Source organism: Leucopleurus acutus (assembly GCF_964270905.1).
Source record: "Leucopleurus acutus genome assembly, chromosome: 1".
NCBI lineage: Eukaryota > Metazoa > Chordata > Mammalia > Artiodactyla > Delphinidae > Leucopleurus > Leucopleurus acutus.
The window spans coordinates 27,857,749-27,875,685 of NC_139142.1; the positions used below are offsets into that span (position 1 = coordinate 27,857,749).

Consider the following 17,937-nt stretch of genomic DNA (forward strand, 5'->3'; position numbering starts at 1 on the left):
GAACTAATGATGAGAATGTGCCAGCCACTGAAAGCTCTAGGCTAGGGAGAAGACTGATCCAGGCAAAGACCCTGAGGCCAAAATAGAGTGGCCTGTTCAATGAAGACCAAGGGGAGAGGGCCGGATCACTTGTGCCATGGAAACGTTTGGATTTTATTCTAACTGAAATTGGAAGCCTGACATGTTGTTAAAAGATCACTCTGGCTTCTTTGGGAGAATGTATGAAACATCTATATTCAGAGTTTAAAATACTTCAGTCACATTCTCGGCTACTTCTTGCCAAAAGGGAAACTTCCCATATCCAGGAGGGGGCGCTCTAGGCGCCGGGTCAACAGACTCAGCACTGTGATTCTTTTCGAGAAGTCGGTCGCTTCCGGGAGCGGCTGCGTCTCCCTGCGCCTTCCTCTCTATCCGCCCGTCTCTGTGGTAGCCGGGTGCCGGGGCCCCTCCCCTCTTCGGCGGCAGCGAGTTCTTCGGACTCTACCCTGAGCGGACCCGGGGGCTACCGGGCTCCCGCGTCGGTCGGATTCCGGGTCATGGCGGTCCGGGGCCCCGCGCCCCGGGCTGGCGCCCGGTGAGTACGGCGGCTGGGGAGGAGGACCGGGCCTCGGGGCGTCCTACTCGGGGCTGTGTGGGGAAGGAGCACCTTCCGCCCTCATAACATACTGTGATTTTTTTTTTAACTTTTTACTCAACATGGTGTTTTTGAGATCATCCATGGTATAATAATATAGTTTTCACTTCTGAGTGCTGCATGGTGCTACCTAAGTGCGTTAGACCCCAGTTTACGTATACATTACCCTAGTGACGGACAATTAGATTGCTTCCAGTTTTTAAGTACCACTTGCCTCCTTTGTGGATATGGGTGATCTTTGGAGTATCCATCCCAGGGTAGGATGCTAGGTCACTTAATTCTGCTAAATTTGTTCTCTGGAATGGTCATACCCAACTTCTCAACAGCATTGCTTAAAGGTTCCAGTTTCTTCTTAACGACCGACACCCCACCCCGCCGCCCAATGTTTGGTATTGTTTGGTTTTCTAATGTTTATCGACCTGATTAGTGTAAGGTGGTGTCCCATTGTGTTAATTTTCCTCTGTTAAGCATTTGGGTTTCCCCTTATTTATATCCTTTTACCACTTTCTATGGATTTCCTTGTCTTCCTGATGCAGTCATTACTTACATGGACTAGATTTTATTACCTTGTTTATTTTCCACTCTGCAAGTAACTTCTCCAAGTCTTTTAATCTGTGGCACTATGTTGAACAAAAATACTTAATTCTAAGTTAAATCTGTTAGTTTTCCTGCATTATAGTTTGTGGTTTGGGGGTCTTATTTGAGAAATACCTTCCATTATATTTTCATTAAGATATTTCTACATTCTGTTAACTAAGTAATGTTACTTTTCCCATTTAGATTTTTAATCCATTTGGAGTTTTTAAAGTTTATTTTTATACATAGTTTGAGGTAATGACCTAAATTTTCCTCTACCGTCTTCAATTAATGACAAATTAATTAATAATTAAAAATTAGAGAAGCTGTATAGCATAGTTAAGAGCACAGAGCCAGGCTGCCTGTGTTCAAACCCTAAGGCTGCCACTTACCAGGTGGGTGACAAGGCAAGTTCCTCATCTTTAGGGTTGTGATTATTAAATGAATTAATACACATAAAATGTGTAGAACAGTACTGGGCACGTAGTGTGGGTTTGGCATATAATGTGTGTTTAATATGCCCTTTCTTGTGATATAATCTCTATTATGTGCCCACGTAAACATAAGTGAATTTTTTTCTTTTTGGTCTTTCTGTTCCATGGTCTTTTTGTTCCTGTATTCATACCACACTTTGTTATTACTCCAACCCTGTAATATGCTATGTCTTAATAACCTGATGGTTTAGGTGGGTTTCTTCCTCCTCCTTTCCTGTTCCTCACAGTTGTCCTGACCTATTCATGGACCTTTATATTTCCATATACAGTTCCTTAAAGAACTCCTGGTTTTGACTGGTACTGCATTGCAGTTACAGACTTCTATTAGAAATGAAGTCTTTCTATTTAAGTCTTCTTTCACATCCTATAATAGAGTTTTCGGGTTTTCCTCCAAAATGTCTTATACATTCTTTTATAAAGTTAATTTCTGGATATTTTATGGTTTTTCTGTACTTTTCTTCTGTAAATGACATCTTATTTTCTTTATATTTGCTAGTTGGTTATTGTTGGTTATTGATACTTGTGTGTTAACCCTGTATCTAGCAATTGCTGGACTCCTTTTATTTCTAACGTTTTGTCTATTTAAAAAATAATATTTATTTTGGCTGTGCTGGGTCTTAGTTGAGGCATGCAGGATCTTCATTGCTGTGTGCGGGTTCCTTATTGCAGCATGCGGGGTCTTTAGTTGCGGCATGCCTGTGGGATCTAGTTCCCCGACCAGGAATTGAACCCAGGCCCCCAGCATTGGGAGCGTGGAGTCTTAGCCACTGGACCACCAGGGAAGTCCCACTAACATTTTGTCTATAGCTTTGCTGTGTTTCCTATGTAAATGATCACATCATCTGAAAATACTGACAATTTAATCTCTTGTTTCATTCCTTTTACCTCATTTCTTTTATTTTCTTTATTGCTTTAGCCAGGATCTTAAAATCCTTGATGTAGTGGGTTTCCTTGTCTTGTTTGTGACCAAAAAAGAGGATGTGGCTAAAGTTTCTTTATTAATTTAGCTATAGATTTTTAGTAAATAACTTTTCATAGCATTTATCAACTTAAATTCCTTTTTAATCCCCTGGTCTGTTTCCCTCCTACCATCTTCAGCATTCGTAAACCATTCTTTCTGCATGGCCTGCGCCCTGCCCACCAACAGCTGTAGATAAGCTTGGTAACTGCTCTCTAAGGCTCCGTTGTCCTTTTAGGACTCTGCTTCTCCTGCTTCTCTTCTTCAGGCCCAGGTTAGATCTGCAATTTTTCCAGCGGTTCCTGCAGGTACAGAAGGTTTTGTTTCCCTCTTGGTCATCACAGAATGCCTTGATGTTCCTGACCCTTTTGTGTGTGGCCCTACTGGGTGAGTGAATGAGCCCAGGCCGGTGGGGGGGAGGACAGCCCTGGTTTGAGGTCCTTTTCCTTCTGTGGGGTGTTGATGAGGCAAGGACTTGAGAGGAAGCCTCCCTCTGTCTTTTCTCACCCCTCATCACTGATTCCTGACTCCTCTCCTTCCCCCCAGAACAACTGGTGATCTACCGGGTTGGCTTGATTCCCAGTCAGTACTTTGGGGTCCTAGGAAACAAAGATTTAAATGGGTTTAAGACCCTGACGTTCCTGGCTGTTGTGCTCATCGTCCTCAACTCCATGGTAAGGTCGTCTGCCTGTGTCTCTCTTCCTCTCCAGTGCCCAGTGGACTTAGCCACCAGGAAGCAGGAACCGAGCTGTGGATGTGTGTTCCCTCCCTCTTCTGGGAACATGGGGTCAAAACTCTAGGCAGGGCATTGATCTTGCTGTTGGCCCACGTGGGACCAATTCCCAGAGTGTTACGAGCTCCTGGGGCTTGGCCACAGGATTCTGGTTTAATCCAGCATTTGGTGGAAATGATCCTTGTCCCTTCCATTCCCAGAACTCTTGCTTCAGGGAGTTCAGAGCACTTGAAAACCGGGCTCAGCAGCCAGAGCTGCTGCTGTCCTCTGGGGGGGCCGGGGCTGTGCCTGAGCCTGGCACTTGTCACATCTCCCAGCCTTTGCACCTGCTGCTCTCTTGCAAAATGGCCTCCTCCCCCCACCCCTTGTTCACTTGCTTAACACCTGCTCACTTTTCACGAGTCCTCCGCTGTCACCTCCTTCAAGTCCTCCTCAACTTGTCCTTCATGTTTCCTCCACCAAACTCTGCCCCTTCGACTCCTGATCCTTTGAGTTCAGCTCTGCTCTAACAATCCTTACACCCTTGTGGTTGTCTGTGCCCTCACTAGACTGTGAGCTCGTTGTTACTTCCCTCGTGCTTAGTGTACAGGGGCGCCATAAACGGAATGATGAGCGTCAGGGCTCTTTTAGGACTCAAGCCTAATGCTCTCTGTCAGGCTGCACTACCTGTTTTCTCGGGGAAGCCACTTCACATCACACTTTGGCACTTTTGATGGGTCTTCGGTCAGTAAGCACCTATGGATTCAAACCCTGTGCCAAGTTTTGGGGGACAGAAAAGTAAGAACATAAGTGGAATAGAAGATATTGTTCCCAATCTCCAGAAGCTCATGTGCTCTGGAGATGTAAGACAATACCCCGTAGAGGAGGCTAGAAGGCCTTGCCTTTGGTAAGCCCTTCAATATTTGGTGCAGTCAGTAAACACATGAGTGAATGAGGAAGGGATGAATCCCATGACCTGACGCTCTAACAGGCTCAAGTGCTGAGTGGACAGCCGAATGGGCTGGGACTGGTCAGCAGAGGCTTTCCGCCAGCCTGAGCTTGGAGCTGAGACTTGGTAGAAAGAGACTTGCATCTCTCCCTTCCCCTTGTCTCCCCCGCTGCACAGCTGAAGAGCTTTGACCAGTTCACCTGCAACCTGCTGTATGTGAGCTGGAGGAAGGACCTCACCGAGCACCTCCACCGCCTCTACTTCCGGGGCCGCGTGTACTACACCCTCAACGTGCTGCGGGATGACATCGATAACCCGTAGGCACCCCCCTCAGTCCTTGCTACCCTCTGCGTGGTTTGTACCTGGGCTGACACAGCCCTGGAGACCCCCTGCGGCAGACCCCATGAGGCCATCCACCATTATCTGCAAATGTTGCTGCCCAGAGCCGAGGGGGAAGGGTGCCCTGCAGAGGACCCCGGAGAGGCTGCAGGGCTGAGGTCAGGGAGCTAAAAGGAAGAGGCCAAGAGCAGCTCCCTTTTGTCCACTTCACATCCTGGGCTTCCAGATAAGGCACCCTCTGAAGACAGTGTCCTTGCTAGAAAAAGCTAGAAGAGCAGCGCTCCAGTTTTCAGCAGTAAAAAACTACTGCTGTCTAGGACTCAGTCTGGGATTCCAGTCACCATTCTGTCACCTCTCTTAGGTTCACTAAGCCCCAGGTTCCCTTACAGGTGAGGCAGCTGAAGCCCAGAGAATGCAAGTGACTTGCCAAAGCTCACGTCTCACTGGGAATAGGAGTCGTTGTGGCCTTGGTGGTGGGATGGGACACGTGGAGTCTCTCTTCACCCTCATTCCCTCCCCACTTCGCACCGTCCCAAGCACTTTGTTGCCTGACGCAACCTCTCCTCAGCTCAAGTGGGGCTTTGCAGCAAAGACTCTTGGGAGGCTGCTGCTGCTTCTTAACCTTCTCTTCTAGGCCTCTTCTCCACATTTTTTTTTCCCTTGGCCGCACCAGGCATGTGGGATCTTAGCTCCCCAACCAGGGATCAAACCCGTTCCCCCTGCATTGGGAGAACAGAGTCTTAACCACTGGACCACCAAGGAAGTCCCTAGGCCTCTTGTCTATGGCTCAACCTGTACAAAACTTCCACAGCCAGATAGCTAAATGGGGGCAGGCTCAGGCTCGTGAGAGAGAGGCTGGGAGGAGTGAGGTAAATGATGTAGCTTTCCTGATCATCCGGAAACTCGGACCCTCTACCCTCGGGCTTTTCTTTGGCTCTGCTCAAAGCTGGCTCAGAACCCTTGTGTGCTGGGCCTTTCAGTTGCCATTTTTTCTGAGGGGTAGACTGAGGCACCATAGGAAGCAGCTCTTCAGAACCCTGTTCGAAAGTCCTAAGGGTCTCGTTGCCTCTAGGAAACGAGCCCTTGTCTGGGTCCACCTTCCCACGGGGTCATTGCTGACAGCACTGAAAGGCAAGGTCAGAATAAGAGGTAGCCTGGAAGTGCCTTAGCTCTCTCAACCCTCAAGCCCAGCTCCCTGGGCCTAGTCACTCTGTATCATTGGCTCCAGGGACCAGCGCATCAGCCAGGACGTGGAGCGGTTCTGCCGGCAGCTCAGCAGCGTGGCCAGCAAGCTGATCATCTCCCCCTTCACCCTCATCTACTACACCTATCAGTGCTTCCAGAGGTGAAGGCTCTCTTCCTGCCAGAGCCCTTCCTCCTCGCCTGCCTGGTGGTTCTCCAGAGTCCCTCACTCACACATTGGGCGGGAGTCAGCTCTCCCTGGTCAGGGTCCACGAGAGGCTGGTCTTCCCTCCCTCCCACCTGCACCCCAGGAAGTCTTCCTGTCTTGCATGCTTGGGCCCCTGCCCTCCCTGTGGCCCTGTGGTGTGTCAGTGTCAAGGTACCAGATGCCCCCGCACAGGAGCAGAAGCCACACAGGGCTCTGAGATGGGACAGGGGGCTGCCCAAAAGGGGGCAGGAGTCAGAGCAGAGGCCTGTAGGGATATGTCGCTCCCCACACCCTCCCTCTCTCTGCCTTTCAGCACCAGCTGGCTCGGGCCTGTGAGCATCTTTGGGTATTTCATTCTGGGAACCGTGGTGAACAAGATGTTGATGGGTCCCATTGTGGCAAAACTGGTGCAGCAGGAGAAGCTGGAGGGGGATTTCAGGTGTGTCTCCCTTGCTTGAGGTTTCTGGGCCAGGCATAATGGTTAGGGAATGGGATCTGGAGAAAGGCTGCCTAAGTTTAAATCCCAGTTAGGCCAGTCACTAGCGGTATGGTCTTGGGCGGGGTCTTTAACCTCTCTAAATTTCAGTTTTCCCATCTGTAAAATGGGGATGGTACTGACAGAATTGTAAGGAGGATTAATGAGATCATACGTGAGAAGCACTGAGAACGGTGACTGGTTGGCCGCCATCATCATCATCATCATCATCATCATCATCATCATCATCATCATCATCATCACCATCACCATCACCCCTTGGCCTTCTCACATGCTTCTGTTCCAACCACCCTTATTCTGGTCAGCCGATGGGTCCAGCCCCTACTCTGTGCTTCTTGGCCTCCTCCTTCAGACCCGGCCCTGGGAAGAAGAGGAGCTGTGGCAGGCCTGCACCTGTCCTCTTTGGAGAGGCAGGGGGCTGCCGTGTCTGCAGGTCTCCTGCCATCCCTCCCGGGCCTGGAATTTCCCACCCTGTGACAGGCCAGGGAAGGGTCGGGCTGAGGCAGCCACAGTCTTGGAGTGGAGCCGGGCTCCTCTTTGCTTGGAGGTCTTCTCGATCCAGGACTCTGAAAGGAGACGGGCCAGTCCTGCCCACTGTCAGCACACATTTGCCTTTGGTCTTCCCAGGTTCAAGCACATGCAGATCCGGGTGAATGCTGAGCCTGCTGCTTTTTTCAGGTGAGTCTAGTGGGGATGGTTCCCCTTCTGCCTTGTCAGAGCTGACAGTGGAGATGGTGGAGTAGACAACCCTCCCACCATCACCAAGGCCAGGGGCCAGGCGTCCTCACACTTGGCTGTGACCCTCTCCCCTTATCTCTCACTGTCCTCGTCTGCCTCATCCTTAGGTCCCTGGATTTGCTTCTGAAACTGGTTCTTCCTTTTCGTGGCCTAGCATGGGGCCTAAATTTGTTCTAAGAATGAAATGAGTGAATGCTTCATCTTACTAATGACTGTAAGGCATTGCCTCTGCCTCTGCTTTTCTGTCTGTAAAATGGCTTTCTGCCAGTGCCTGACGTCCAAGGCTGATCCGTTGTCTCTGTAGCGTGGGAGGGAATGGAGCCTCTCAGCTCAGAAGACCTGCTCGCCACAGACACTGTCCTAGTGGAGCAAAGTGGTCTCCTGACAGCAGCATTGTGAAACCCCATTCCTTCCCCCGGGGCCAGGGTAGGTCCCTGCACTCTGCCTCCTCTGAGTACTCTGGATTCAGTATTTGGATTGACAGTAAGGGCCCAGAGGTTTGTGTTTAAGGAGTAGGAGTTACTCCTTGGATCACCTGGATCTAATAGCCCCTGGGACTTTGCTCTTCTGTCCGTCTCTGCTGCAGTTTGTAGCTGCCACCACTTGGGGGCACCAAGGATACCGGGGACCTATGAGTGGGGCAGGTCGTGGGGGCCAGGTAGGGCTGGGCCTGCACTAGGTTTTTTTTGGATTCTGCAGTCACTGCTCATGAAGCTTTGGGCCCTGGGGAAAGCAGGTTGATGCTTGGAGCTCCGAGTGTGTTTTCCTGCAGCCTCTCTGTCCTTCATGCAAAATCTGAAACGTTTCCTCTGTCCTCCCCCAACCTTTCTGCCTGGAGAATTTCTGCCCACCTTGAAGCTCCAAGTCACCTCCTCCTGGCGCCTTTCCAGACTCCCTTAGGGGTCACGCCTGTTTGCTCCCATAGCCCTGAAGACACACGGCTTACGTAACACTTTCCATGTTCCAGGTGAAGAATGCAGCGCGTCTGCCTGCCCCCCTGAACGGGGAGCTCCTCGAGGACAGGGGCTCTTTTGTCCAAAACTGTTTCGCGGCTACCTAGCGCCAAGCCCGCCGCCTAGTGGCTGCTGCGTGTATATTTGTTTAATAATAGCAGCTCTTTTCTGTTGGGAGCCCCTCATGTGCTTGGCGCTTTACGTTCAGAAATTCTCACTCTAGCCTATTACGTAGGTGTTATAAGCTCCGTTGTATAGATGAGCAAACTGAGACTCAGAGGCTTAATAACCTGTCAGTGTTACCCGGCTAGTAACTGGCCAGAGCCAGGATTTGAATCCGGTCTGCCCAGTCTAGAGTTCATGGTCTTTCCGCAGACAATACCATGTTGACTGAATGAAGCAATGGCTGGCTGCTGGTGGCCGAAAGGGTCTGAGGGGAAGATCACTTGGGTGGGCTTGGTCGCTAAAGGGGAGTGTGAGGAGGGGGGCTCAGGCTCTCCAGGCCCCGTGGACATCCCGGCCTTTCTCATCAGAGCTGGGCACGTGGAGCACATGAGGACAGACCGCAGGCTGCAGAGACTCCTTCAGACCCAGAGGGAGCTGATGTCCAAGGAGCTCTGGCTGTACAGTAGGTGCAGGGAGCCCCGGGAGGCAGGAACCACCGTGGTGGGGGGGAGCCTGCTTCCCTCCCCACAACTCCCTCCTCCCTCTCTGCGCTGATCAGTTTGCCTTTGCCATGAGTGACCTCAGGAGAGTGAGGATCCCCAGAATAGCTTGACTATGCTTGGCTTCCCGTTCCCCTCGGAGCGCAGGATTGCTTCCCAGATCTCTCACCCTAGGTCTTTCTGTCTTCCGCAGTCGGCGTCAACATGTTTGACTATCTGGGCAGCATCCTGAGTTACGTCGTGATCTCAATCCCCATTTTCAGTGGCGTCTACAGAGACCTGAGCCCCACAGAGCTCAGCACCCTGGTCAGCAAGGTGAGAATCCCTTCTGGGGACCCCCTCATGCCATCCCCCCTGCCCTTTGGCCCAGCACCCAGGGCCTTGGAGTCAAGGCCCGCGCGCACTGCCCTCTGTCCTGTCCAGAACGCCTTTGTATGCATGTACCTCATCAGCTGCTTCACCCGGCTCATCGATCTCTCCACCACGCTCTCCGATGTGGCAGGCTACACACACAGGTGAGGCTGCGTCCGGCCCCTCTAGGCACGCCCACAGGTGAGGCTGTGTCTGGTCCCTCTAGGTCCTCAGCAAAGCGTGTACCTCAGGGAGAAGTAGCAGAGTGAAAACAGGAGCAGAAAAGCTCACCGTATACTAGTGGGAATGAGAGAGAAAAAGGAGTAACGCCTTCACCTGGGCGCCCAGACCCTCCTCAGGTTTTCACTTCTCGCCCAGGATCGGGGAACTTCAGGAGACCTTGCTGGACATGACCCTGAAGTCACAGGATGGGGAGATCCTGGACGAGAGCGAGTGGGACTTGGCCAGGTGAGCGCTGGGCTGGCTGTGCAGCCTGGTGGTGGAGAATGCAGGCGCTGGAAGCACCCTGGAGCCCAGCCCATTCCCAGCCGGGCAGCAGAGTTAGGCAGAGCAACTGAGCTCTGTCTTATGCCAGGCACGTTGTAAATGTTCACCATCAATGTTGCTGTTCTGGCATCTGTGTTTATTTACACCATCCCCCAGCTGATGGAAACAAAGTACAATCAGCCTGGGCCTGAGTTAACAAAACAAAAATCTGAATTGTATCCCTCCTCTTCCTTTATTCCCTCCTCCTCGCTGAGCCCTGCCGCCAGTCCCCTTCCTTGGGGCATGTCTATTCTTTGTCCCCACTCAGGCCCAGAGGTGTCTTTATTGTATCTTTGCAGGCTCCGTGATGTTTCTGACCTTTCTGTGCATCAGGGATTTGTTCATGTCCTCACTTTTCTTGAGCAAACTACTTAACTGCTCTGTGTCTCAGTTTCTTCGTCTCTATAAAGAAGACATTAATGGAACCTTCGTCTTAGGGTTGTTGTGGGGATTAGATATCATAGTTCATAGAAAGTGCTTGGACGGAGGCCACAGAGTAAACTTTCAAAAATGGAAACAGGCTGAATTTCAGGGTCTACACTCAACTGTCTTCTTAGGAGCTAATGCCTTAACTGTTGCCTCTGTTCAGAATTAAAGCTTCATGCAGCTCTGAGCCCAGAGGTGGGGGGGGGCAGGGCTGGTGGTGCAGGGACTGTGGGGAATTGGAGATGCTTTTCTGTGGGGGAGATGGGCATCCGTGGAGAGCCAGAAACTCCAAAACTGTGTTAGTATTTCCACTCCCATTCTTACATCAGTCACACGGTGTTGCCCTGAAAATGCATGTAATGCCACAAACATTAGAATTGGACAGATGCAGCTCTGTGCCCCTGAGCAGGTTACTCAGCCACCTGACTCAGTTTCCTTATCTGCCCAGTGGGGATAATAGCTGTGGTTCATGGCTGATAAGACTGATTAAGATCTGTCATGGGCAGGACTTTGCCCAGCCTGCCGCAGAGCAGGTGCCCAGTCCATCTCTATCAGTTTGCTAGGGCTGCCATGACAGAGTACCAAAAACTGGGTGGCTTAAAGAGCAGAAGTTTATTTTCTCATAGTTCTACAGGTTAGAAGTCCAAGATCAAGGTGTCAGCAGGGTTGATTTCTCCTGAGGCCTTGCTCCTAGGCTTGCAGATGGCCGCTTTCTCACAGTGTCCTTACGTGGCCTTTTCGCTATGCGTGTGCACCCCTGGTGTCTCTCCCTCTTCTTAAAAGGACACCAGTCATACTGGATTGGGGCCCTACCCTAAAGGCCTCCTTTTAATGTAATCACCTCTTTAAAGACCCTGTCTCCAAATGCAGTTACCTTCTGAGGTACTAGGCGTTGGGACTTCAGTATGTGATTTTTGAGGCCACAGTTCAGCCCATGGCAACCCTCCAGTCCAGAGGTGATGCCCCCAAGGAGAAAGAACTACCCCCCTGCCCCCAGCAATATTGACACCGCTTATCTTCCCAACATCTCTTCGCTTCTTGCACCCTAGGACTCCAGGATGGCCAGCAACAGAGCGAACAGATACAGCTTTTCTTCTTGAGCGGGTCTGCATCTCCGCCCCCTCCTCTAACAAACCCTTAATCAAGGATCTGAGCCTGAAGATCTCTGAGGGGCAGAGCTTGCTTATCACAGGCAACACGGGCACCGGCAAGACCTCCTTGCTCCGTGTTCTGGGTGGCCTCTGGGCGAGCACAGGGGGTGAGAGCCAGCCTTCCCTGCTCTGAGCCAGCCTTGGCCTGTGGGGGGCATGTGTGTAAGAATCAAGCCTCTTGTTGGAAAATCAGAGTGAGGGGCAATAACCTTTCTGGGAGATCTTAAAATGGTGCTTTCTGTAGGCTCAGTGCAGATGCTGATGGACTTTGGGCCCCACGGGGTGCTGTTCCTGCCACAAAAGCCATTCTTCACTGACGGGACCCTTCGGGAGCAGGTTAGCCGGGGCCCACTCCTCCCACCCCTTCCCCCCAACCTGGACCCTGGTGGTGGGACAGGTCTCAGCCCTGGAGAGCTATGGGACAGCAGGTGGGGTATAAAATGAACCAAGCCCAGGAACTCCCTGGCTCTAAGGACTTTTTATTCACTTCTATGGATTAGGCCATGTACTCAGAGCAACTTCTGGGAGCAGGTTAACCTGTGGAGGCCGTAAGCCAAATATCACATGTGTTTGTTGAACACCAGCTTGGATTCTGGGGGCCCTGCCCTGCTGTCTGCCAGCCCCGCCTCTCCCACCGGACCCTCAGCCAGGACGCGCCTTGCTCTCCTCGGGTGGAGAGGAGCCTGGCCTCTGGCAGCTCCTGGGGCTGTTTCTGAGGGAGGATAGCTGTGTGCAGCCCCACCTCTCCTTGACCCTTGCCCTAGGCCCATGTGGTTTCTTCTTTTATCAGATGATATATCCCTTGAAGGAGATCTACCCGGACTCAGGTGAGCTGAGCCTCTTGAGGACGTAACCTCCCATCCCACCGTCTCTTCTCTGTCTGACTGTGGCCTCACCTGTACCTTTTGGAAGAGGCCCCAGCCAGGCTGCTGGTTTCAGGTGGGGTCCCCTCCACCTCCTCCTTTGACTGTTTACTATTCGGGGGTCTGTACCCTGACCTCATCTTGTTCTGTCCCCCCTCCGGAGGAGAGACACCACTGGAGGAAAGGAAGGGATTACTTCCTTCACTGGGTCCTTCCCGTGTTTATTAAGTGCTGTAACCTGTCGCTTCAGAGCCTTGGCCCACATTCTGGGGCCCCCAGCCATGATGTGCCCCATCTATTCTGGCTAACAGAGGAGCTGACTTCTTGAAGGCTTCTGTGTTTTGCAGGTTCTGCTGATGATGAGAGGATCATGAGGTTCCTGGAGTTGGCAGGCCTGGTGAGTGAGGGCAGGGACCCTGAGGTCCAAGCCCACCTGGTGGCACTGACCACAGGTGCAGGCCCAGCGGAGCTGGCCCTACTGTCCCTGCCCCAGGACTGGAAGTTTGAGCCTTGGGCAGGGTGATGGGTGTATAAATCGGCAGTGGGAGCTGTTGGCCAGGTACAGGCAACAAGCAGTGTCCACTCTCTAGCAAATTTTAAAACAATAATAAGACTACATCAGCCTGCTTTTTCTGGTCACCACGTTCCAGCAAGTCTCAACATTGTGGCTGACGGACTGCTCCCCCGGCCCCACCGTGGTACGCGACCAGGGGTAGCTGTGTCTCGGGTGTGTGTGGTGGGACTGAGGAGGTCCTCAGGATAGCAGGAAGCAGGGATGGGCCCTTTCATGGACATCGTTTTCTCTGGGTGTGTTACAGTCCAGCTTGGTGGCAAGGACAGAGGGTCTGGACCAGCAGGTCGATTGGAACTGGTAAGAAGGAGATTGGGGTGCTCCAGAGCCAGCTCCCCCAAAGACAGTGGGTCCCAGAGGCCTGGGCAAGGGATGAAGTGACTTCTGACCCCAAATTCTAGGGGTTTGCTGGGCTGCTGGGGACCTGGTTCATGTCCGTGGCACAGAATTTTGGCCTTGCCTTGTGTAGGCAGCGGGGCTGTGGTGGAAAGGGGGGTGACATCCATCCGTCCTGGGACAGCCTGTCTGCGCTGGGAGCCTCTTCCTGCCCAGACCATTCTGTGCAAAAGCCAAGCTATAGCCTCCTTCCTCCAGTGGGCCTCTCTCGTTCTCCTTTCCCAGGTATGATGTTCTGTCCCCAGGAGAGATGCAGAGGCTCTCCTTTGCCCGGCTCTTCTACCTGCAGCCGAAGTATGCAGGTGAGGTTCGCCCTGTAGGTACACATGCTAGCCAGGCAACGTTTGCACTCACAGGTATAGCAGCGTGTGTTCGTGTGCACCTGGAGAGGCATTGGTATGGGTAGGAGAGCACACCTGTGCCTGGCCAGGTATCTCTGTCCCTGCAGGAGAGGATGGCAGGGCTCTGCCCATGAGGCAGCAGTGCTTGGCATCCTCAGGTATATGTTGAACTGCCAGTTCTTAACCTCTGTGCCAGTGCGGCAGCTGGAGCCAGCCTTGAGAGGGCTTCTCATTATGGCCGTCAGGCTCTGCCATCAGTGAATGGGCATCCCTCTGCTGTGCCTGGCAGAGGTGTGAACTTTTCTAAGGACTGACATCCTTGGGGGAACTAGGATTCCCTGGATTGAGTGGTCCTAGGCGGTGGCTGGTGGATTAGGGATAGGGTAGGAAGCTGAGGGATTTTGTCCTGCAGCTGGCAGAAGGCTTCCCAGATGGAGCCTAGCCCTCCGCTCCTCTGGCCCACGCTCTCCCTAAGGCAGGGCCCCTGTAAGCCAGAACAGCTTTCAGCCTCCCACCAGGTCCCAGCGAAGGTGGGTGTGGGTTGGAGGAGCGGCAGAGGTGGGTCTGGGGCAGGACTTCATCTCTTCCCACTGAGTTCTGTCCTCAGTGCTTGATGAAGCCACCAGTGCCCTGACCGAGGAGGTGGAGAGCGAGCTCTACCGCATCGGCCAGCAGCTGGGCATGACGTTCGTCAGCGTGGGCCATCGGCGCAGCCTTGAGAAGGTACCTGTGCCCGCAGGATGGCCTGAGGAGAAGAAAGAATGCCAAGGCTGGGCCTAGCCGGGGCCAGAGCCCCCTCAAAATGGAGAGTGGGGATGGCAGAGAGGGCAGGGAATCTGTCACAGCCGGGGCAGCCTGATCTCCGCGTGGTGGTGGTCTCTTGTAGTTTCACTCCTTGGTTCTGAAACTCTGTGGAGAAGGAAGGTGGGAGCTGACCAGAATCAAAGTGGAATGAAACCAAGGCTGGCCACCGGCAGGAGAGCCAAGCCCAGGAGGTCGAGTCCCCAGGAGAGACCAGGAAGGCTGATGGGGCAAGGAAGGAGCTCCAGGTTTGCCTCACAGGTCCCGTGTGGGTAGCACCAGCAGCAGTGGACTCAGCCCACGTGTGGCCCTCCGCAGGACCCTCATCCTGCCAGGGTGCCTCCTGCTGCCTCAGCCAGAGCTTCGTACACTTGACGTGCTGATTACTTCACATATGACCTCAGATCGTGTTTTCTAAAGAAAACCTGAAAGTGTGGGATCTATAAGAAATGCAGGGTCAAAATGGAGAGTGTATCGGACTTGGAGTCAAGAGATCCAGGAATCTTTTAGAATACATCAATTTTGCAACAGTAGATTTTTAACTTTAATCAACTATTTAAATTTTATAACTTTTTTAAAAAGAAAAGATAAACATGTTTTTAAACTTGCAGCTTTCCCCTTTTTTCTTTCTTCATCATAAGATGATCTTTTTTTTTTTTTTGGCCACACCATGTGGGATGCAGGATCCATGCAGGATGTGAGATCTTAGTTCCCCAACCAGGGATCAAACCCATGCCCCCTGCAGTGAAAGCATGGAGTCTTAACCACTGGACCGCCAAGGAAGTCCCTAAGATAATCTTCTTAATTGACTCTCCAGGCTTGTCTTTGAGAGCCTGGGGGGGTGGGAGCAGCACTCTCCACTGTGCTGGAACCTTCTGCGCGTAGGTTCTTCACTGGCATCTCCCACTTACCCATTGCCAGTTGTCCCTCAGCCACTAACCTCGAGGGCCCTTCAGCTTTTCTTAACCCAGATGAAAATAAATCCCGTAATATTTTTAAGTGAATTCATTACTTAAATGCATTTTTTAAAATATAAATTTATTAATTTATTTATTTTTGGCTGCGTTGGGTCTTCGTTGCTGTGCGTGAGCTTTCTCTAGTTGTGGTGAGCCGGGGCTACTCTTCGTTGTGGTGCGCGGGCGTCTCACTGTAGTGGCTTCTCTTGTTGCGGAGCATGGGCTCTAGGTACACGGGCTTCAGTAGTTGTGGCTCACGGGTTTAGTGCTCCGTTGTATGTGGGATCTTCCCTGGACCAGGGCTCGAGCCCATGTCCCCTGCATTGGCAGGCAGATTCTTAACCATTGCGCCAGCAGAGAAGCCCCCTAAATGCATTTTTAAAGGAAAGTTTACACTTGATATAAATAGAAAGTAACTGTAAAAATTAATACAAATAATGTTATGAAATGGCAGCTGTGTACTGCACCTGCAAAGACTCTACACCTGAGGCTTGCTCTCTGTACAAAGGGAGGTTAGGGGTGTTACAGAGGAGTTAGACATACTAGCACCCAACTGAGAATCTTCTTAATAGATTTGGGGAAATGGAATGGGAACCGCAAGGGAAGTGATTTTCTCTCTCTAAGACGAGGTTCTTTAATGTCTCTTGATACCACTGAAAATGATCCTAGATGCGGGGTGGAGCTCCAGACTTGGGGAGATGTCGCCCTGGATAACATGTCTAACCCCCTCCCTCCATGGCGTGGCTGGCATGGAGGCCTCAAGCCTCTTCTCAGCTCTGCCCCATACGGGTGCTAAAGCAGTGTGTCCAGGTGCCGAGCTGAGAGAACTCTGGGGTGGGCACCTGACCAGGTCTGATGGTGTGTCCAGTCTCCGGTGAAGCCTCCTTAGGGACCTACAGGATGTCAGCATCGGGAAGGCCTGTGGCAGCCCTTCTCATGGGGCTGAAAGGGACCGTCAAGGTCGGCATCTGCTTCACGAGCCTTCCCATACTTGAATCTCCCAACCATATCCTGCCAGGTGCTCTTCTGGCCTCTGTTCAGACACCTCTAGCATTGGGGGCCATCCATCCTCAGACCCCTCTGAGGAAAGCTCTTCCTTAGGCCAAGGGGAAACTTATCTCCCTCAGGATCCCCCTGACTCCCACCCCTTGGGCATGTTTTAAATTGTGGGGTTCGGGTATGGAAAGACTCCCTCTCTGGCTTAATTTCTGTACTTTCATCAGTATAGCTGAAGCTCCCCTCAGCCTTTTTGGTGATAGCATTGCCTCACTGACTTGCTTCAGACTCACAAGCTCCTTCAACTCCTAAGCCTTTTTCACAAGTGCTGCTGCTGCAGATTATTATAGAGACCAAGTTTGTTCCTAACTCAGAGTCTTTGCACTTGCCATTTCCTCTGCCTCAAACATGTTCCCAGTGCTGTTTCTGTTCTTAATACTCAAATACTCAGTGTCCTCCCTTGCAGAAACTCTGCCAAGAGAAGGCTGTTCTTAGAGGCAGACTGTACCCTTATCCATCATTCATCTCAGAGATGGTGGCTACTCGAGAGTTTTAGGTGAATCGATACAAACCTGCATGAGGAGAAGTCAGGTTATGTGTCCTCAGTGGATGACAAGGACCAAAATGTTTATTTTAAATGTTTTAAAATAAGCGAGGCAAATAATTTCCCAAACTTAAGTCTTGTTCTGCCACCCAGGAATCTACACAGACCCACGTGGATGATACATAGAAATGTTGTCCTTATATCCCTCTCATCACTCTTCTGAGGAGTCCTGGAGCCATGGGACAGGGCAGAAAAGCAACCTTTTGTTATCTCCATCAAGTGTCCGCTTACCTACCGTATCAACTTGTGTACCACCCCAGTCATTCTGGGGTGGAGAATAACAAACTAGTCTCTGTTCTGCCACAGCCCACAGGGAGCTGTGCTCTGTGTTCTGCATCCAGGACAGTGTCCCAGGAAGCCAGAGAAGAGCAATGCCAGCTGCCCTCTGTAAAGACTGCCTTTCCAGAAACATTGTCTTGTTGGTGCTATTTCCTTCCGACATCCTGTCTAGGTGTCAGAATGATGGGTGGCCCTGGGCTAAACCCTGGGCCAGGAAGGAACCCCTGGAGGCACAGGGAGTTGTCAGGAGAACTGGTGCCTGGAGAACAAGCCAGCTGAAAGGGAGCCCTGGACTGGGGAGCTGCAGAGACTGTCCTACCAGGAAGTAGGGTAAAGTGTGGACAGGCATCAGGCAGGGGACATGTGCTGGGGAACACTGTCCTCAAGCCTCTGGCAGGGTGAGGCTGGACAACTGGCCAGTGGATTTGCCCATCTGTAAGTAGTTAAGGGTTCTGAGGGTCAGATGCCTCTGGGGAAGGTTTCCCTGGGAAAATCCAAAGACAGGGCAGAGACTTACCTAACATGCTATCAGACCCTGACCCCAGGCCCAAAACTGCCAGCCCATGAGGGAGTGAAGGGGGAAACAAAGGCAAGTCTGTCTTGAACTGGCGGAGAGATTTGTGCAGAGCTTGCATGCTTAAGGGAAGCCCAGCTCCTGCCACATTCTCTTAAGAACCCTGCAAGGAAGATGCTTCCTTTTCTTTCCTTTTTACCCCAGTTGAAGAGTCTGAGCTCCAGGACCTGAAATGACT

The 17,937-nt window shown here is 51.8% G+C and overlaps 1 protein-coding gene across 2 annotated transcripts; it reads left to right on the forward strand.

Annotated features, from left to right (window-relative positions):
- Positions 1–427: 427 nt before the first annotated feature.
- ABCD4 (ATP binding cassette subfamily D member 4) lies at positions 428–14,984 on the forward strand. Of its 2 annotated transcripts, none has more exons than XM_082855245.1 (19): positions 428–574; positions 2,901–3,049; positions 3,209–3,336; positions 4,501–4,640; positions 5,891–6,007; positions 6,366–6,491; positions 7,176–7,226; positions 8,773–8,867; positions 9,098–9,219; positions 9,328–9,419; positions 9,634–9,723; positions 11,277–11,485; positions 11,623–11,714; positions 12,169–12,205; positions 12,589–12,638; positions 13,060–13,112; positions 13,434–13,510; positions 14,157–14,272; positions 14,436–14,984. In XM_082855245.1, exons 1-19 carry the CDS (start codon positions 537–539, stop codon positions 14,502–14,504), a joined length of 1,851 nt encoding a protein of 616 aa, XP_082711371.1. In that variant the 5' UTR covers positions 428–536; the 3' UTR covers positions 14,505–14,984. The 2 variants fall into 2 exon arrangements, with proteins under 2 accessions (XP_082711371.1, XP_082711372.1); XM_082855246.1 differs by having other exon boundaries at positions 2,931–3,049; positions 14,436–14,983.
- The last annotated feature ends 2,953 nt before the right edge of the window (positions 14,985–17,937 follow it).